Genomic DNA, 20498 nt, shown 5'->3' with positions numbered 1-20498 from the left:
AGCTCTTCTAAGCAAAACAGTGGGAAGTAGCATAAGAAAAATAATATAGACAAATGGAAATTAGTTGAGAGGCCTGAGATAGACTCTCCTACTTATATGGTCAGTTTTCAATAAAGACTTAACATTCTTTTAACCATTGAGTTGGTTTATTGAAACCAGTGGTGCTGTAAGAAAACTCTATTCCTACTTCATAAAAGTCACAAAAGTTAACTTTTTATGACTCATAGATCAAAACATTATAATTCTTAGAAGAAAACATATGAAAATATCTTTGTGAGCCAAGTAGGCAAATATTCCTAGCACATGGCACAGAAAAAACTTATTTTAAGAGAAGGGAATAGTAAATTAGACTTTATCAGCATTTTGAAAATCTACTCAAAAAGACACCATTATGAAAGGAAAAAGGCAAGCCATAGACTGAGACTAAATATTCAAAAAAAAATACCTGACAAAGTACCTGTGTTCAGAATATATTATGAACTCCTAAAGTTTGTTTTTAAAAATCAAGCAATGCATTTTTAAAATATGGGGAAAAGACTTGAACAGACACTTTAGAAATAAAGATTTGTGTTTATTGACTATTATATCTTTATTATAAGAGTGCTCAGTATCATTAGTTGTCAAGAAAATGGAAATTAAAACCACATTGAGATATCATTACACTCAGTAGAATAAATAAAATTAGAAGTCTGAAAACACCAAGTCTTGGTAAAGATGTGGAACTATGTTAAAAAAATCATTCATGAGAAGGACGCCTGAGTGTCTCAGCGGTTAAGCATCCGCCTTTGGCTCAGGGTGTGATCCTGGTCCCAGGATAGGGTCTCACATCTGGCTCCTTCAGAGGAGCCTGCTTCTCCCTTTGCCTATGTCTCTGCATCTCTCTGTGTGTCTCTCATGAATACATAAAATCATTTAAAAAAAAAATTCCTGGGGGCACCTGGATGGCTCAGCAGTTGAGCCTGCTTCTCCCTCTGCCTGTGTGTCTGAGTCTCTGTGTATCGCTCATGAATAAATACAATCTTTAAGAATTAAATAAAAAATCATTCATGACATTTGTTAAAGAACAGTGAGGCAGGCTTTATTCAGGAGGACTACTATTAGGGGGTTTTGCTGTAGATGATGTGGGGAACCAGTTGCAGAGTTTATCTGAGAACTGAATCTCATAGTCCTCAGCACTCTGGGGATATGGGAGGTCCTGAGTCCCCACACAGATTCTTGACCACATTGTTTTCCTGATACAGCTCCTCCGCTCCCCTTCCTTGAGTCAATAGCCTATTCTTTTACCCTTTGAAGTAAACATGTTTTTCTCTGCTCCCCAAAGTTAATCATTCCTATAGCCAATCTGCTAGCTCTCTTAATAAAAGCTGGAGGAGACTCAGCCTCGGTCTGAGTCCAAATCCAAATCTGAGGCTCGGTCCCCTGTCCCGCAGATTAAAATTCAGTGAGACTCCGAGTCTTTCTTCATAATCCTCATCTCTGACTGTCCTGGCTCCATGGCAAGATGAGACCAGGCTCAACTCCGAATACAAGGGAGAGTGGGAATGTATAGCCTAGAGCAGAAGCAGTGAGGGTTAGTGAGCAAAAATTTACTAAGAGGGATCCCTGGGTGGTGGTTTGGCAGCGGTTTGGCGCCTGCCTTTGACCCAGGGCGGGATCCTGGAGACCAGGGATCAAATCCCACGTCGGGCTCCTGGTGCATGGAGCCTGCTTCTCCCTCTGCCTGAGTCTCTGCCTCTCTGTGTGTGTGTGTGTGTGACTATCATAAATAAATAAAAATTTATTTTAAAAAATTACTAAGAAAATGTCAGGAGTAAGGGGGAAGATTCTGGCTAAATCAACCCAAGGGACTCTTGCTGAAGGCCTGCCAAAATGATCAGAGTTTAGTCAAGGAGAGAATTTTTGTGAACAACTAGAACTCTCTCTCCTACATTCTTGGCATGACTACAAAATATACAGCCACTTTGGGAAATATTTTGACAGTTTCTTATAAAATTAAACATATACCTCTTCCTCTTTGGTTCCATCAAACCCTCCTTTAGGTGTTTGTCCAAGAAAAATGGGGAAAAAATGTGTCTACAAAAATCCTAGTAATAAGAATGTTCATAGCAGCTTTATTCACAACAGCTCAAATGGGAAACCCAAATATCCATTATCAGGAGCATGGTAAAGAAATTGTGAATTTCTATGCAGTGGAATCCTACTCAGCAATAAAAAGGGAAAAAATCAGATATACACAATAACATGGATAAAATTCAAAGACATGCTGAGAGAAACAAGCAGACATCAACATACAGTACATCACAGAGTCCTGTGATCCCATTTATAGGGATTTCTAGAAAGAGCAAAACTAAGTGAAATAAATAAGGATGTGGGTGCTTGGGTGGCTCAGTGGTTGAGCATCTGCCTTTGGCTCAGGTTGTGATCCCAGGGCCCTGGGATTGAGTCCCACATCAGGCTCCCTGCAGGGAGCCTGCTTCTCCCTTTCCTTGTGTCTCTGCCTCTCACTGTATCTCTCATGAATAAATAAAACCTTAAAAAAAAAAAAAACCCACTTCAAAATAAACAAGGATAGTGGTTGTCAAAAGATTCAGAGGATGACAATATTCATTCATACTTTTCATTCATACTTATTCATTCATACTTTTAACGTGAATGATCTAGTAAATCCCAGCACATCTGACGACAAATGAAATAGAATGCTTTTAATTAGTCCCATTTTACAAAACAAAGAATGAGGTACTTGACGTGTGTTTATCCAAAGCCATACAAGGGCAGAACCATTTTTTTCTTTTTTTTAAATTGAAGTATCATTAGTGTTATATATTAGTTTCAGGTGTACAGTATTCTATACCAAGATTTCTATACCTTACTCAGTGCTCCTCCTGATAGGTGTACTCTTAATCCCTTGTATCTATTTCACTAGTCCCCCTAGGAGCAGAACCATCTTTACACCCAAGAGCTGGTCCTCTGGAGCATGCATTACTTAAGTCTTTCTTCTCAGACTTCATTATATCAGGATTCCTCAATTATAGGGAGGGGAAGAAAAGGAAGAGGAAAATGGCAAGTGACAGAGGGATGGAAGTACAATTTTTTTTAAAGATTTGTGTGTTTTTTCATGAGAGACACAGAGAGGCATACATAGGCAGAGGGAGAAGCAGGCTTCCTGCAGGGAGCCTGAAAGCAGGTCTTGATCCCAGAATCCCAGAATCATGACCTGAACTGAAGGCAGACGCTTAACCACTAATCCACTCAGACTTCCCAGAAGTATAAATTCTTAACATTCCCTCCCCATCTCTTTCTCCCTCCCTACTTTTCTCCCCCTTTTCCTCCCTCCTGATTTCTCTCCCACACCAGCCCTGACCCTTCTCCCCCATTCTGTTACGTCAGGAACAATTCTCACCTCTCTGGATCCAGCTTCTGAACTCCTCCCTGCCCCCACCCCACACAAGCCTCCTAGGAGGTCTCGTTTCCCTTTCTGACTCCCACCACTTCCCCCACCCCTGCTGATATTTCCTTCCCCACTCCCAGGGATGGACTCCATCTACCTCTATGAATACACTGAGCTGGTGAGCTGGGCTTGGAGAGCTCTAGTACAGAGGATGCACAGTAGACCTTTCCTGTTACCTGCTGTATGGGAAGCTAAGCAGTCAACCCAAAAAAAGGCTTTTTACAAAGAACTTTCTGCCTTGAAAGACTTTTCATTCTTAGGGTTCTTCAAGGGACTAGAAGCTAAAGGAGAATTTATCCAACAAGTCTGAACAGAGCTTCCTGGTGAGGTGTTCTTGGGGAAAAGACAGGAGCGACCATCACCATGACCTCTGCCTTCATGGACTCCTTTGATAGACACAGGAAACAAAAGCAGAGGCCTCTTGGAAGGGCAGGCAAACTCTCATCACTGGGTGAAGACACAGCAATGGAAAGAGCCACCCCGGGAGCACAACAGGCCTTCAGTTTCCCAAAGACCCACAGAGCTCAGGTCCTGGGAATTGCAGCCCTGGGGTCTCTGCAGGTGCTGGCAATAAGGCAGGAAAGGAGCAGGTTGTGGCAAAACGGTTCTGTTGCCCTTTTAGTTTCAGAATCCTCAAGTGCACCAATTTCAAACCAGGCAACGTGATTGAGCTCTGTTTTGCGGAGCTTTAGAATTTGTGGTTTTCCTAGTGGATGGGCAGCAGAACATCCTGGGTGCAAGTGACAACTGCCTATGATATCAAGGGAAAGGCACAATATAAAGTCTCTGTGGTGCAATTGGTTAGTGTGTTTCGCTGTTAACTGAAAGGTTGGTGGTTAAAGCCCACCCAGAGATGGAGTGCCTGACTTTTAACTCCATGCCCTGTGTATCACCTGCACACTGCCTCACATAAAATCTGCATGACTGGATTCTGGGTCCTAGCCAAATCACATCAGTTAACTCTTTTTTTTTTTTTAAGATTTATTTATTTATTTATTTATTTATTTATTTATTTATTTATTTATGAGAGAGAGAGAGAGAAAGACACAGGAGGAAGGAGAAGAGCCCGACAGGGGGGACTCGACCCCGGGACTCCAGGATTGCGCCCTGGGCCAAAGGCAGGCGCTAAACCACTGAACCACCCAGGGATCCCGACATCAGTTAACTCTTAAGTAACAGCCTCCCCATCTCCCCAAGTGAGGGGTATGATGTGGGAGTGTGGGATGGAGATTACCCTGTGAGACCTGGGGTGGGAAAAGTCATGGGATTTCTGTGGTCTGTTAATGTTCTGTACATTAGTTGGTACTACATCAGTAGTTATTCAAGTTGCTTGCATTGGTAAGGTTTTTTTAACGGTACAGATTTTATACTGTAGATTTAGTACACCTTGGTTGAAAAAATTTGGGGGTGCCTAGGTGGCTCAGTGGGTTAAGCCTCTGCCTTTGGCTCAGTTCATGATCTCAAGGTCCTGGGATCAAGCTCTGCATCTGGCTCTCTCCTAAGCGAGAAGTCTGCATCTCCTTTTGCCCTGCAAGCCCCATACCCCATAAGGAAATCTTAAATAAAAGTTTAAAGCCACTTGGCTATGTTAAAGTTGAAGTTGATACTTCTGGTTTGGACAAGGCAAGGAGGCAAAGTAAGTTGAAAATATTTGTTGTGATATTTTTGCTGTCCTCAGATTTTTGGTTTTCCTCTGCTATCTGCTGTCTAATTAATTCTGTGTTGGTCACAGCCATTACCTTAAGCTGACACCCAACTGTTACATACAGGTGTGTCAAGGAGAGACCAAAGTGTTCATGGTCAAGTCTGCTCTTTTGAGAATAACTATGACTCAACAAGGGTGGTGGTAAAGTTGAGAAATCCTAATGGAGATTGGGGTGCAGTTAGGCTTAAATAATTCAGAGATGCCAAAGGAAGGACTCTGGCAGGTATTACACAAAGAAAATTGAGGGTAGGGGAGTCACCACATTCATCCCACAACTAAACTTTCAAGAACTTTTGGAGCATTCACACGTAGCCAAAAGATTGATCTGACGGGTTGGTCAGCTTCACCAGAATGAACTGTCCAGACTAGCTATTTGCTGGCTTTCAGCTCATCTGTCTGCCAAGGAAAGGAAAAAAAAAACAAAAAAAAAAAAAACAACTCCCCATTCTCGAACCTTCTGTGTTTGTTTGTTTGTTTTTTTCCTTTCTGCTCTCTTTCCCATCTCTCTTATAAATCCTGGCTTTGTCTTTGTTTAATGACATTCTTATAACTGTTCCAATTTCTGTAAGTCAACAATGAGAGATAACTCATTCAAAATCTCTTTACTACTAAGATTGACATATAATTTTCATATTCATCTCTGTATATACATCATAGCTCGGAGGTGGAGATGCTTCTGAGGAAAATGTAGCCATTGGACCATCCCAAGACAGATCCTTTCTAGTCTTGAAACAAAGCCAGTTCCCAATTAGAGGGTATGGTTCACATGCCCACTGTAATTTTCTCTGTCACTCTCCATTCTGGTCCTTTGTGTCCCACTCTCAGCTTCTGGTGGATCTGAGAGACCTGTTGTTTGCTTTGCTCTAGGATACTCTTTCATTCTGGGACAGACTTGGGGAGTGAAGGGTATTGGCATCCAGAGTCAAAGCTCCTAAAGTGCCAGAGCTTTGCTGGCAACCTTTTGGTTCCCATCGAAGGCCAAGACCTCCCCATCACTATTTAAGTCCTACCTCAGAATTGTGTCTTTACTTGTCCATCACGACCATTGTTTCTGTGGCTTCCATTTTTGTTCTGCGGTCTTGGCTGTGCTATAGAGAAATTAGCTTTGCAAAATTGAGTAAAAATGCTGCTCTTGGAAATCAAACGCAGTGACCTGGGGAAGGGACAAAAATTCTACCAGAGACCCTCAATGGCTGACATGACTCTCTGATTCCTTGCATCAATCACCTAATCCACACAGAGATTGCATGGCTCTGTATGGCCTCCTGCCAGCAAGAGCCTGGAGTCATGCTCTTGTCCCAGGAACTTTCAAAAACAAGGAAACTTCTGCACCGTACAACAGTGGACCAACACAGAGCTTCAGCAACATCAGTCAAACCCGGGAGGAAAGGCATGAAGCCACCACCTGGTGGCTGGCCGAATGACCAGCCAAGGGACTGAGACCCCATCTGTGAGAGAGCAGGACTGGCTGAGGCTCCCTTGACTCGGGAAGGTGTATGGCTCTGATGAGGAAGCAGAGACAGCTGGGGACATATGGTCCCTAGGGTTGAACTGACGTTCAGCTGTACCTAGGCAGCTGAAAAAAGCCCTCAAGAATTGTTACTGGGGGCTCCTGGGTGGTGCAGTCCATTAAGCATCAGACTCTTGGTTTTGCCTCAGGTCTTGATCTGTTGGGCTCTGCACTCAGCAGAGTCTGCTTAAGACTCTCCCTCCTTCTCCCTTGGCACTTCCCTTCACGCATGCTTGCTTGTGTGTGTCCTCTCTCTCTCTCAAAGGCATCTTTAGAAAGAATTATTATTAGATGTGAAGTGTCATTACTTTGCTTACTGCCACAGAGAAATAAGGCAGATGATTTTATGGTATGATGATTATTCTCTAACCTGTGTTATCTCTGCTCTAGCCACTGGCCACGTGTAGCTATTTAAACTGAACTAGGAAGTACAAAAAACAAATTTGAAACTTCGCTTTCTCAGCACTAGCCACAATGCAAGCACTCAACTGCCATATGTGTCCAGTGGCCTCCGCATTTGAAAATGCACATCTGGCTCTTTCATCTGGTTTGTCAGTTGCACATAAGATGATTTTATTTCAAAGTCCTGACTTCGTCTTCACCATTAGATTCATTTTAGTCCATCTGGTACATCCCTAGCACCAGCAGCTCCTGTGTCTGTACTGATCTCTTGGTTTTTCCCTGAGCTTTATTTGAGGGGAGGGCTCTCTGCTTTTCCCTTGGCTGCTAAAGAAGCCAGCATGTCATGTTTTCCCTTGGCTGGCAAAGAAGAACCATTCCATGCCCTGGCTACTGCAGGGCAGTGGTAAAACCGGGCATGACCGGGGTTTTCTTGTGTTGATCATTCCAGCCCCAGCATTGCTCTAGGTTACTGTAAGGCTGCCTCAAGGGAAAGCTTGTGGAGGCTCCTGAGCTCTGCTGATTACCTCTGTTCTTAACCATAACTACAAGATTTTTTCCTTTTATGTAATTTTATAGTTACATCCTGTTTGTGCCAATGCCTACTGGTGTTAGAATTGTGATGCTGATATACAATTAATTTTTAAAATAAATTTACTGCATAAAAGATGTAAATCAAAGTATGGAAAATATTACCTAATCGATGCTAAAGGTCCATGGATGTGGCCAAATATGGAAGTGCTATGTTCATTAATGAACTTTGAAAAGCATGGTTCTGTCTCATCTTTATGGGATACCCTCCCTTCCGCTTGTCACTCCAAAGCACTCCCTTTGCCCTAAGTCAGTAGGCAGGAGTGCTCAGCGTCTGTCTCCTCTACACTTTGAACACAAAAGGCAGTCTTTTTTTTTTTTTTTTTTTCCGTCAAGCTTCAAGGGAGCTTCCATGTTCAGACCATTAAGAAGAGTCGAGATTTAGAGAGAAGATGACTGGGAAAAATTAGAGAGGGTGACAAAACATGACAGACTCTGGGAAATGAACAAAGGGTAGTGGAAGGGGAAGGAGAAGTGGGCGGAGGGATGGGGTGACTGGGTGACAGGCACTGAGGGGGGCACTTGACGGGATGAGCACTGGGTGTTATACTATATATTGGCATATCGAACTTCAATAAAAAATATTTTTAAACTTTAAAAATTAAAAAAGAAAGAAGAATCGAGATTTAATAAAAAGTCCTGGTTGGGACATGTGATTGCATGGTCTCTGGAGCCATGGAGTCTGTTTCGGGGGAAGACTAAATTGCTGTGTGTGTTCTTTCTCCTTTATTTCACCAAATGATTCTCAGTGTTTCGTAGGCTTTACTTTGAATCTTCTCTCTCTCTCTCTCTCTCTCTCTCTTTCAAAATCAGGGAGGTTAAGAAAAAAAAAATCACGGAGGTTGGGCAAGAAGGAGGGGAAGCAAATCTTGGTGAAGTCTTCTCAGTTAACACTGGCAGGATGGTCAAGCCCAATGGCTCTGGAGGCAAACTGCCTGGCTCTGAGTGCCAGCTCTCACCATCCCAGGGCTAGGGCCCTTTGAAAGTCAGCTCGGCCTTTCAGTGTCTGGGTATTCACACCTGCAACGAAGGGTGGTAATAAGCTACGCTATCTCAGGTCGTTACGTGGACTAGACAAGTTATACGCGGTACAGCACGGAGGGACGTTGTGCTGGTCACACAGTGAAGCTCTGAGAAAACAGTTAATAGTATTATAATTAAGACTTTTTGGGATCCCTGGGTGGCGCAGCGGTTTGGTGCCTGCCTTTGGCCCAGGGCGCGATCCTGGAGACCCGGGATCGAATCCCACGTCGGGCTCCCAGTGTATGGAGCCTGCTTCTCCCTCTGCCTATGTCTCTGCTTCTCTCTCTCTCTCTCTCTCTCTGTGTGACTATCATAAATAAATAAAGAATTTTAAAAATTAAAAAAAAAAAGACTTTTCTTTCCACCTAACTGCACCACTGCTGACTTTCGACATTCCCCAGAATAAATGAGGAGTATTAAAAGGTTTAGTTGGCCTCTTCCCCTCCATATTGGTGAGTAGCACTTGGACAACCGGTTACTTGATAATTTTGATGGTGATTTAACTGACAGTGGAGATGGCATGGCAGGGAACTGGATCCAACTTCATGAAATCCTTGTAGCTTGGACAACCATGATGAGATGGTTTAGCTCATGGAGGACAGTCTTCTGCACATGCTTCTAGCAAGTGCTTTTAATATCCAGCCAGGCTTACCCTAAATATTATTAGAAAATTTCAAATATGCACCAGTGATCCCCTCCTATTTTAAGAAGAGGGAGAAGGAGAAGAAGAAGAAGAAAGAAGAAGAAAAGAAGAAGAAGAAGGAGGAGGAGGAGGAGGAGGAGGAGGAGGAGGAGAATTATTATTTATCTAAAAGATGTAGATTTCCTCTTTCAGTGATGATGGAGTATTTGTAGTAAACCAGTATTCACCCTGAAAGGCAAGAAATAAAAATAGATAACAAGATAAAAATTTTCATCAGAGAAACAGAATCAATCTTATTTTCTTCAGGTCTGCTGTGAAGCCACAGAGAGACTCCAAGGCAGCCCACCCAGTAGAAACGGCCCTGCCCTCCGCAGTCACGGCTATGCCACTCGTGGGCTCTGTGCCACTTAGAACGGTTTCTCGCACTTCCTTTTCATCCCTCCGTTCCAAGGCCTGGATTTCTCTGGACACTGTTCGACGGTAATGGCCACAGGCCTCCTGTCAGCGGCTTTAAAGCAGCCCAGGCAGGAACCCAAGGGACCACTTTTGCCCAGAGGGTACCAGAGTCTCCCCCTTCATCCCAGAGGACCGCGGAGGAGCGCACAGCGAAGGGCTGGGAACCGAGGCGCTCAGGGCCGGGGCCGCGGGGCCCGCGGGGGCGGGGGGAGCCGGTCCCCGGGCTCCTGGGAGGATTCCCAGCCCCGAGCGCTGACCGCCCCGCGGGGACCGTCCCGGCGACCGCCCCAGAGGGCGGGTGACCCCAAGGGGGCGGCGGGGGCGCCTGGGGCTCGGACGCAGCTGACCCGCCCCCCCTTCTCCCGGAAGGGGGTCCCAGCACTGGGGTCCCTCCAATCGGATCTGGAAACCCTGCGTTGGATGCGGATCCCGAAGCCGGACTGCCGAGGCCCCCAGAGTCTTGGGCGCCCGGGATGGTGGAGACGCGGAACCCCAGCCGGGCCGCTCGGGGCTGCGGTCCCCCGGCCTGCAGGCTCGCGGGTGCTCCCAGGGGCCTTTGCACTCGGCAAAGAAACTGGTGGGCAGAACAGTAGTGGCAGCACCAGGCTTTTCAGGGTCCTGGCAGAGGGCGCCGCCGGCGGCCTGGTTTCCGTAGTGTAGTGGTTATCACGTTCGCCTCACACGCGAAAGGTCCCCGGTTCGAAACCGGGCGGAAACAGCCCTCTTTCTTACCCCAAGTTCTATTCTTGCTCCAAACACACAAAGGACCATGGGCTCGGCCAATGGGGCCTGGGCCTGCTTGCGCAGCTCCCTTTGCCATTCAGAAATAAACAAACAAAACAAACCTCACGCCTGAGGCTGGATGGGGTTCTGCTGCTGCCTGAAAGACTCAGACGCGCCAGCACTTAACAACCTGACTGGCCTCCTTGGTCTGCTCCCCCTCACGCTGGAGATCAGGCCAAGAAGAGCACACAGGGCAACCTGGACTTCAGGTTACTTTTACATCCAGAAGACCCCTGATCTGCTCCTCTGGCCCTAAGTCTCCTCTACAGGCTGACGGGTGCTATGGCTATGAAAGCCAACACGTTCTTCCCTGTGCAGCAACCTTGGGCAGCAACCTTGGCTTCCCCCCCAACCGCCCCCCCCACACATACCCCACCATTACTGAAAGGTAGATTTGCCTGTCAGAACTATAGAAAACCAACTGCACCTGGGACTCAAGCCAAAGATGCGAAGATTAAGAGCTTTGGGCTCCACCTAATGAGCCCACAGGGACGCCAAAGGAGCCTTTCAGGTACCGTCCTCAGGAGGGCCCTTGGACTAGTTCGAGGTCATGAAGTAGAGGGACTCTGCTCCTTGCCTGCTGAGAGCCAAGGCCGCCCCTTACTCCTAAGGAAACGGAGGCTCAGAAAGAGAGCATGGCCCTGGCTCTGCCACACACAGGGCTAAGCTAGACCAGAATGCAGCACAGGCCAGTGCCCTCGTGGTCAGGCCTCAGAGCCCCAGGTGTGGCTGAGGCTGGGAGAGGTGAGGAGCAGGGGGTAGGGCTGGGAGCCATTGGCAGCTGGATTCAGCCCTGGGCCCATGGGACACCTCCCCACCCCGCTGTTGCTCTCTCTGACTGGGAAATCTAACCTTTATTTTCTGGGTTTTCATCTGCTGGCGCCAAAGCAGGGGTCCCTTTGGGACTACACTCTGTCACTCCTCTAAGGCCAACAAGCAAACTTTGAAACATACAGAACAAGTTGCAGGGGTGGTAATATACTGTATCCCTCCCCTAAGTGCACCAGTGAACATTTCCCCGCATTTACATTCTCCCTCCATCCTCATATTTACAGACTGGACATCATTTGAAGGCACCTGGCAGACATCTCCAGACAATTGGTTAGGCTGCTCTTGCTCCCTCCCTTGGGCAATGTCCCTCCAAACCGGCATGACCTTTCTTCAGAGGCCAGGGGAGGGCTTTGTCCTCTGGAGGAGACCGGCTTGTCCCTTCAGGAACCAGACATCTCTTGCCTCCAGGCTGCAAGGAAGCTTCAGGCAGGTGGAGTGTTATTTGCCTCTTCCGGGATAGTGCAGGCCAGGTGTTCCCTGTGTTTGTAGGAACAGGATTAGGTGACCATGCCCCCAGCACTGCCTGCCCTCTGGGCTCCTTCTGGTGGGCAGTGGGTCTAGGGTCAGCCTGAGCTCTAGAACCTTCCCACCCCGGGGAGAGACCCTTCAGGGAAGTGCAGCTGCCCCCTTGGCTCCTGCCCTCCTGGCTCTCTCTTCCCTACAGGGATCTTAGAGGGTCCTGGCCCAGCCAAAGTTGAAGAATCCTTTCCTGGGGTGGGAGGGGGAAGGGAGCAGGTGGAAAATTCTCCAAAGGGAAGGGAAAAGTTTTCAAGAGCTTTCTGGAATTATCTGCATTGGTGCTGTCAGGTAGGTGGCTGCCCTGTGATGATGGGGCTTAGTCTTGTCCTGGCCTTGAGTTGGTCCCAGCTCCAGTCTGAGTCCAAACAGACACAGGCAACCTGATTTGAGGTGTGTATTCAATTGTGCCTCTCCCCAAAGTGGGGTAGTGACGGAGCTTCTATTTCTCGGACCCCCACTGGGGGTCCAAAGATGCTATTGATGGGGTTTCCTTCCTTCCTTCCTTCCTTCCTTCCTTCCTTCCTTCCTTCCTTCCTTCCTTGTTTTCTTCCTTCTCCTTCTTTCTATCCCTCTCTTTCTTTCTCTCTTTCTTACTTTCTTCTGGTGTTATATTTAAGTAATCACTACACCCAAGGTGTGTCAGCTAGAGCTCACAGTCCTGAGATCAAGAGTGAAGAGTCCCATGCTCTACCAAGTGAGCTAGCCAGGTGCCCCTCACATTTCCTTTCCCGCTGAATCTGTGACTCAGGGAAGGAAACAAAAACAAAACCAAGAAATAGTTTAGCTGTAGATAAATGAGTCGTCTCAGTGCTAGGTACAAGAACAGAAAATCAGGTGGACAGTAAGGATGAATCTCAAATACTTAAACACTTCAAAGGATTTTAATATTTTCTATATAATGGCACAGAAGATGTATATATCATGTCATATTTCATAAAAGGACTCCTAGTGTGCATCAGATTGGTTTGATGATTTTGATCTAAAAACTGCTTTATGTTGCCTTCTAGATTTACTAATAATGCAGAAAATATTGGTAGATAGTATTGTAGTTTATACAAGTCTTGGGCTTATTTTCTTTTCAAACTCCTAGGGACACTTAGCTGCCTAAATTTACTCTACTGGTCTAACGAACACGCTTTCCTTCCAATACTATTTAAGAGCTTATACGATACCAAAGTATGTATTTCAGTAAGTTACATATATGATAAAATTTAATGGAGATTAAGTCTTATAATTCTGGCCATCATACTGACTTGTTATTCTTACAGTTTGGGGGGGGGGGTGGGGACGGCGGGTAAACCTTTTAAGGTATCTTATATAAATCCGAACATGCATTTCTCCATTATTTGTCAAGTCAATCTGCAATTTCAAGGTCTAGTGTCATCTTTAAGTTCTTCCAATGATATTAAATTGGAGGAATGTGAAGAGGTAGGAGATGGCTTGGAGGGAGGCTGGTAAGTTACAGGTGTGTGCTGCTATGAAGCCTGAAGCGGTCGCTGAAATAACAAAAGAAAGAGTTATAACTAACCCGTCAACAGGGAAAAACAAATTGGATGATATAGGAACCGTGGAAAGACTATGTTAGAGTAATTGCTCTTCCGGGCCTCTACCCTGCAGAAATATTTGTCAGGTGGCCAAAAATATGTGCACGAGAACGAGGATGACAGCCGTTATCTGTAACCATAAACACCTAGGACCAACTTACCGGAAAGAGTATAAGGAAAGGGACAAAGGATGGCAGCAACTGCACTGTTAAAAGGCATTTAGAGGGTTGCAGCCCTTCGAGGATTTCCGGATTCTCAGCCATGGGTTTTCCTCCTCCAGAGTCCGCGATGGCCTTATGGCCGGCCTCGGCCTCGGCCTCGGCCTCGGCGTCAGCCCTCCGGTGGTGCCCCCGCCAAAGGACGTTTTCTAGGTTCTAAAAAGGCCGCCTCGTCCCTGGGTGGGCTCGAACCACCAACCTCTCGGTTAACAGCCGAGCGCGCTAACCGATTGCGCCACAGAGACCTGCGGGCAGTCCCCGCCCACGTCCCACTAGAGAGCGAGCTGTCACTCGGCGCTAGGGGGAGCCACCCGCCTTCCGTCGGCGGCGACCGGGCAGGGCGAGGCAGACGCCCGCGGCTCCCGGACGGTTCCTCCCTCCTGTCCCTCCCTCACCCACCTTGGGTGCCGGTGGCGCTCGGCTCACTCCCCTCCACGGCGGTCGGAGCTGGGGAGCTGCGGTGGTGCTGGAGGGGGTGGTCAACAGGGGCAAACGCCCAGGGCCGCGCGGGGCAGCGGGGGGAGGGGGTGGGGGCGAGGTGGCGCGGGCCGCCGGAGATCCCCAGGACCCCGTGCCGAGGCTCGGGCCGGATGGGGGTCAGGAGATGGAGGCTGGGGGTTCTGCGCCGCGCATCGGCGTCGAGGGGAAGGGGAGGTGTATCCCCTCCCCAGGGTGGTGGGCCCGCAGGGGACGGCGGCAGCAGCCCTGCGGTTTCTTCGGAAGGAACGCGGCGCCGTACCTGGAACGACTTTGCGTCCAGAGGCCCCGCAGCGGCGGCCGAGCCCGCGGCCGGAAGGGTGGCGCGCCGTGATCGTATAGTGGTTAGTACTCTGCGTTGTGGCCGCAGCAACCTCGGTTCGAATCCGAGTCACGGCACTCTTCCCGGGCGCTCGCCGCCTCTCCCTTTTACCTGGCGTGGAAACCCGCCCGCGGCGCTGGTCCCGGGGAGGGGGGGGCGCAGACGGCCCGGGGCGCCAGCAGGCCTTCCCCCGGAGCAGAGGGAAACTCCTCAGTGCACTGACCCGGGCACCGTCTCCTTCTGAGTCTGAGCGCAAGGAACCTGAAGAAATGCTTCCCCCCGCCCCCTTGGTGGTTTTTTTTTTTTTTTTTTTCCCCTGCAAAAATCTTTATTGCCTCCATTTGGTCCACGTTTTGGGAAAGGGCTCCAGGATGGTTAAAAGCTGCCTAAGTGGCTGCAGGGCCTAAGGTTCAGGCACAAACCCTGGCACGGGGGGGGGAGGGGCTGGGTGTGCCAGAGGAGCCCCTCAAAGCCTGCTGGTCTCCAGAGGCTCCTAGTCGTGCTTGAGAGTGAGCCTTTCGAAAAGACAGTCGCCCAGCCCAGCCTGGGGGGGCAGCTGCGGAGGTTAGTCAGGTGGTCGCCCATCTTCCTGATGAGTTTTACCTCCTCATCTAGGAAGTGGTTCTCCAGGAAGTCACAGAGAGGGGGATCCGCGCGGGCAGAACCCAGGCCCCGAATCACCACAGTCGTCGGCCCCCGACCGGCCTGCAGGGAGCCGCGGGGCCGCAGTGGCCCGGAGGCGGCGTCTCCGGGTTCCTCACTGCCTGCAGGAGCTGAGAGGCCCGAGAAAACTTCCGGTCGGATTAGCGACGCCTCCTCCGTAGACCCGCTGAGCCGCTCGAGCCCCGGCTCCGGGGAATCCGCTTCGGGGCCTTTTTCAGTCAGTTCCTGGCTGGCGCCCTCCCTACCGTGCGCACAGTAGCGCCTCCAGTGACACCGGCTACGCCCTCCGGGACTGTGAGATGCCGGCGGGCAGCCACCCCACGCCACAAGGGGTTTATTCCTCAGGAGACCCCCCGAGGGATCTCGGTCCCACGTCTTGGCCAAGACTGGGGTTTCCTGCCTGTCCTCACAGCTTGAGCCGCGCTGCTGGGAGAGTGGTGAGCGGTGCTGCCTCCGCGGGATGCGAATAGCCAGCGTCCCTGACGGCTGAACACGCGGGCACTGTCTTAGCGCTTTGCTGGCCTGCGTGTCTTCTTTCCCCACGGAGCTGTGCCATGGCCTCTGCCCCCCTAAAACACGGGGGCCAGTTGGCAGGAGCTCCTGACACATTATAGTTACAGGTTTGGGGATTTGCTCGCCTGCTTGTCTTGTCAGATTCGTCGTGGGAACATCGTCGCCCTGTCTGTGGCTTGCTGCTTTCACGGTCTTGCTGGCCTCTGCAGGAGCAGATATGCTTACGGTTGATGGGGTCTGATTCATCAGGTCTTTTTTTATATATACACATTTTCCCTGGGTCCTGTTTAGTAAACCGTTCCCTGCCAAGGGAACCTTTCCTGGGACTTCGGAGTCCCAAAGTCTCCTCAAAAACTGCTTTAGACCGTCAACCTCTATGTCTCATGAGGCACCTCCAATTAATTTTTGTGTGTAGTGTGAGGTAGAAATAAAGCTGTTCTCCCCGCCCCCAAACATTGATCCTATTTTCTTTCCACGAGGACATGTTTTCATTGAAAGCGAACTCACCGGGTCAGCTGTTCGGCAGTTTCAGGGTCTCGGTCCATTTATCTGGTTGTGTCTCCTGATGCCACTGGCACATTGCGCGGTCCGAAGGGGCTCAGAGTCGGTCCTCACGTCGGTAGCGTAGCGTCAGCCCCCCCCCCCCCGCCCCCCGGGTCTGTGCGTTTTCACACAGCGCAGTACGTTTTGAAACGACTAACTCATCAGACCGTCACCCAGACCCAGACACGCGTTCACTTCATCCCTCTCACCTCAGGGTGGGGCACGTCCCTCTCCCCGCCCCGTCCCCCAGGGGTCTAAGGGCCTCTCTCGTACCGAACCGCCCCCCCCCCCCAAGGTGAATGAGGCTCCGGTTGTCTGCAGGGCGGATGAACAGGCCCAGCGTCGTGGGAAAGCTACAGGGGCCGCAGGTTGTGGCGGAGACCCGGGGTCCAGCTGGGCCGCCCGGCCTTCCTTGAGGCGGTCTCCGTCCGCGCGGCTCGGCGGCCGCGTCCCTCGGGGTCCTCCGGGCGATGCCCCCCCCCCCCGGGTCTCACGCCGGCGCCTCCCCTCCCGCGCCCTCGCGGCTCCTCGTGTCCGCCCGCGGCCGCCTCCCAAAGGTGCGTCTCCGCGGCAGCCCCGAGGTGCGGCCGGACGTGTGGACCTGGCGGGGCTCGGGGCCTCGGGGCCCTGGCGCGTCTCCCGCGGGCTCTCGTTTGGAGACACGGGGAGGGCATGCCATCCTGAAAGGGCTCCTGGGAGGCCGGGGGACCTCCTAGAGGCCGGACGCCTCCCCCAGCGCGGGGGAAACGGTCCCTCCCGTGGGAGGCCCCCGGGAGAGGGAACTGGCACCGTCTCCCTGGTGGTCTAGTGGCTAGGATTCGGCGCTTTCACCGCCGCGGCCCGGGTTCGATTCCCGGTCAGGGAATCACCTTTTGCCCGTCGCGCGAAGGGACTTTCTTTCCTCTCCGGAGGTCCGCGCGGTGTGCGCCCCGCCCCGAGTCTCCAACTTCCGCGGGCCGGGCGGGGATGGGGGTGGCGGAGACGATACCGGGCCCCTTCTCAGGGCGCACGGTGCTTGCTGCCCTCCAGTCAACCGCCTGCAGAAGCGGCTTCAGAGGCTCCCCGGCGGCCAGCTCGGGTATATGCTCCGCCGCAGAGCTTCAGATCCTGCGGGGATGCCCCAGGGGCGCAGATCCGGCTCTGCTCCGAAAAACTGAGCTCCGGGGGCCAAGCCACGTCGCGGTGTTGGTGTGCACCCCGGACAGCGGCCGGTGGGCCCAGCTCCCGCAGCTCGGCTCTTGCTGAGCATAAAAGGCTTGCTACGCGTTCGCGCGTTCGCGTTCGGAACAGGCGCCTGGACCCGACGGCCGCGAGAGTTGGGAGGAAGAGCCGCGGTGGGAGGGGTGCGGTCCTCCTCCAGGGCCGTCCCATTCGCAGATTGAGCGGTGTAGGGAAGTGAGGTTACTGACCCAACAAAGGCAGCAGGTGAGGTGTGCACAAGATGGAAAACTCTTACTGCTTCCTTCAGCCGAAGGTAAGAGTAAACATCAACACCAGGACATCAAAAACGATGATACCGCAGGCAGATCCCACAGTTTCTTCCGGGGCCGTTGCATTTAAACCTTGTAGACTCTTCCCAGGCGCTGGGCATACTTTCCCATTTTACCTCTGATACTGACTCCGAACACCTGTGGGGATGAAAGCGACGTCTATCCTGAAGCACGAAGACAGCAGCGGGGCCCGGGGAGGTCTGTGCACCCAGGCTGCAGACGCAGCAGGTGCGGTAGGAGACGCGGCAGCGCGGGGGTGCGGGGCGGGGCCGTTGGATGCGGTGGGTGCGAGCGGCTGCTGAAAGGCGGACGGTCTAGGCGGCGAACTCGTGGATTCAGGTGAGGCGGGGGCGGAGGGGGGTGAGTAGCCTGAAGTCTTTTGGGAAGCGGTTTGGAGGAATGGCGAGGGTTGAGTGGCGATCAAGTTGGTGACCCTGTGCGTCTGAGGCCGCTAGCCGGTCCTCCCCCCAAACCCCCCGCGGGGGTCCTAGGATTCTGAGTGTGGGTCTTCCGGGGGAGCTCCGTCTGGTGCATTCTGGCTGCTCTTGCCCCCTGCGGGTCCCTCGAGCGTGGGGGACTCAGCTGCACGAATGCTGTGGGTCGGGACCGGGGCTGGCGCTTTCCCGCGACGTCTCCCAGTCCCGGACTGATGCCGGCTCTTCCGTGGCGTCACCCGGTTCTCCTCCTGCCTTCTCGGGCCGCACTGCCACTTCCCTTGTGCCCGCGCTGGTGACCGGGAGTCGCCGAGCTCAGAGTTGGCGGACGCCTATCACCGGCCTCCTGCTGGTTTTCTTTCCTTAGCAGCAAAATTGCGATGGTCCCGAGAGCCTTTCCGGAAACCCTGGGGCTCGCGCCCTCCCCTCTCCCACGGGCCTAACCTTGGGCCGAGAGTCCCAGAATCACTCGCCCAAGTAAGTGAGGTGTTTTTGTTTTGTTTTGTTTTTTTGCCCCCTGTGTGCTTTGCGGATCTTTCCTCCTGGGGTTGTCAAACGGAGGGCCAAACTTGCTCCTTTCCCCTTTTGTTGGTTCATACTCAGACCCAGGGCTTGTGCGCAGTGTGGCATCGAGAGGCTGCTTTTGAAGAGACGTTCCGCGGATGGAGCGTGGATGCTGTATTGCAGGTGAGACCACCTGGCTCTGGCAGGCCAGCGGGCAAGCCGGCACCGGAGGTTCTCGCAGGCTTCCTTCCCTGGTGTTTCACTCCAAGAAGTCCAGGAATTTTAAGTCCATTCCTGTCATCCTGGGTAACCTAATGGTAGACTTCTCAAAGTAAGAGAATACAGGCTATTTCATTTTCGATTGCAAAGTCTTTTTGGTGTTCGTTTGTATGTTTTTCCTTAAGCTGGTCGGGATCTTTGAGAGAGAGAGAGAGAGAGAGAGAGCCTAAAGGTAGATGGCAACCTTACCACTAACATTTGCAGGTGCCAGTGCAAAGAGTAAAAAAGAGAGGCAACAAAGCTCCTTAGGCTGCTGGGTGGATTGCCAGGGTAGCTTATTTTGTCTTCTATTCGTGGTCCTCGAGGGCCAGGAACAAGGAAATCGACTTCTCAGTCCCAGGCTCGCGCTAGAAGGATTATAGCAGGTCCTCACTACAATAAGGTGGGATTCCCAAGGTCTAACTAAGCCCTTGGGGGTAGGGGTGATCATATCTAGTCCTGCCCCTTCCGGTCCCAGGGCTCTTTGGACAAGGCGGCCTTGGCGCTACAAATAATATAAGGAAAAGGAATGTTGAAAAAGCCCTTGAGAATAAATAAATAAGGAAGGAAGCCCAGAAGCCAGCAGGCACCTGGCTGGCTCACTGGGTAGACCATGGGACTCTTGATCCTTGGGGTTCTAAGTTCCAGCCCCACGATTGCGCGTAGAGATGACTTAAAAATAAAATCTTTAAAGATGAAATAAAATACTTATAAGCCCCTGAGGAAATGTGGCCACGGGCTTGACCTCTAGTGAATTTAGCCTTGAGTACACATAGCCCGGGTAGTATGGGAAACCTTAGGCCATCAACTTGTTTCCCAGTCTTAACAAACCCCAAGAGCCTGCCAGAGGATGACATATTCTAAGGAGAACATATTCATCCTGGTGCTGTAGGGGTACCCTCCAATGACATTTATTTCAAGAGAATCAACTAGCATCTCAAATTCAGTTATGAGACATAAGAACAAAATCTCATGTATCTGGAATTTTAGAGATGCTTCTATCAATCCTTGTATCAAAGCAGACATGAAGACGGAAATTAGGAAATAATTCTGAATCAAACAAAACTGAAAATACTACAGCTACTGCCCATGAGGTGGCAAAACCAGTCTTCGAGGACAATACACAGCTTTAAATGTAAATCAGGACGATTAGGGCGGATCCCTAATGAGCTAAACCTCCATCTCAAAAAGTTACAAAAAGAATGACAAGAACAGCAGAAGCAGATGGGACCAGAAATGAAATAGAAAAGCAGGAATTTGAAACTTAGAAATAAATGTTAAAATTTTAAAAAGAAATAAAATGAAAAAAGAACATTGGAAATAAATATACAAAAGAGAAAAGTGAACGGTTGGATCTTTGAAAAGACTGCTCTGATAAAACCGGGAAGAGGAAAGAAGGAAGTCACGACTATTGAACTGCTAGACATAAGGAAACAATACGTGAATATCATAAACACGTGTATGCCAACCAATTAAAGGCTTTAGAGGAAATGTAGGTATATTGCCATAGCGATTTGGGCAGGGGTGGGGAGGAGGACTAGTCCCTACAAGCTTCACATTAAAAAAAAAAAAAATTAGAATTCAAAAGTCTTCCAGCAAAGAAAGCTCAAGGACCAAAAAAGTT

General features: G+C 50.2%; 1 protein-coding gene and 4 non-coding genes across 5 annotated transcripts; 4 read left to right on the top strand and 1 right to left on the bottom strand.

Annotated features, from left to right (window-relative positions):
- Positions 1 to 10195: 10195 nt before the first annotated feature.
- LOC119877198 (translation initiation factor IF-2-like) lies at positions 10196 to 14713 on the top strand. The gene is made up of 2 exons (XM_038562413.1): positions 10196 to 10426; positions 13733 to 14713. Exons 1-2 carry the CDS (start codon positions 10196 to 10198, stop codon positions 14711 to 14713), a joined length of 1212 nt encoding a protein of 403 aa, XP_038418341.1.
- Positions 10421 to 10493, top strand: TRNAV-CAC. Its single transcript has one exon. It is a non-coding gene; the product is annotated as a tRNA-Val (tRNA).
- TRNAN-GUU lies at positions 13842 to 13915 on the bottom strand. The gene has a single exon. It is a non-coding gene; the product is annotated as a tRNA-Asn (tRNA).
- TRNAH-GUG lies at positions 14475 to 14546 on the top strand. Its single transcript has one exon. It is a non-coding gene; the product is annotated as a tRNA-His (tRNA).
- A 2268-nt stretch (positions 14714 to 16981) lies between the features above and the next one.
- TRNAE-UUC lies at positions 16982 to 17053 on the top strand. The gene has a single exon. It is a non-coding gene; the product is annotated as a tRNA-Glu (tRNA).
- The last annotated feature ends 3445 nt before the right edge of the window (positions 17054 to 20498 follow it).

The sequence above is a fragment of the Canis lupus genome, chromosome 17 (genome assembly GCF_011100685.1).
Source record: "Canis lupus familiaris isolate Mischka breed German Shepherd chromosome 17, alternate assembly UU_Cfam_GSD_1.0, whole genome shotgun sequence".
NCBI classification, from domain to species: Eukaryota; Metazoa; Chordata; class Mammalia; order Carnivora; family Canidae; genus Canis; species Canis lupus.
This window is presented reverse-complemented; position numbering and strand designations above follow the sequence as displayed.

Bases quoted from the DNA above. Each gene is read 5' to 3' on its own strand.
- LOC119877198 (XM_038562413.1), top strand. From the start codon at position 10,196: ATGCGGATCCCGAAGCCGGACTGCCGAGGCCCCCAGAGTCTTGGGCGC. The intron at 10,427-13,732 runs GTAGTGTAGTGG...TTCCTCCTCCAG, and splicing joins CCGCCGGCGGCCTGGTTTCC to AGTCCGCGATGGCCTTATGG.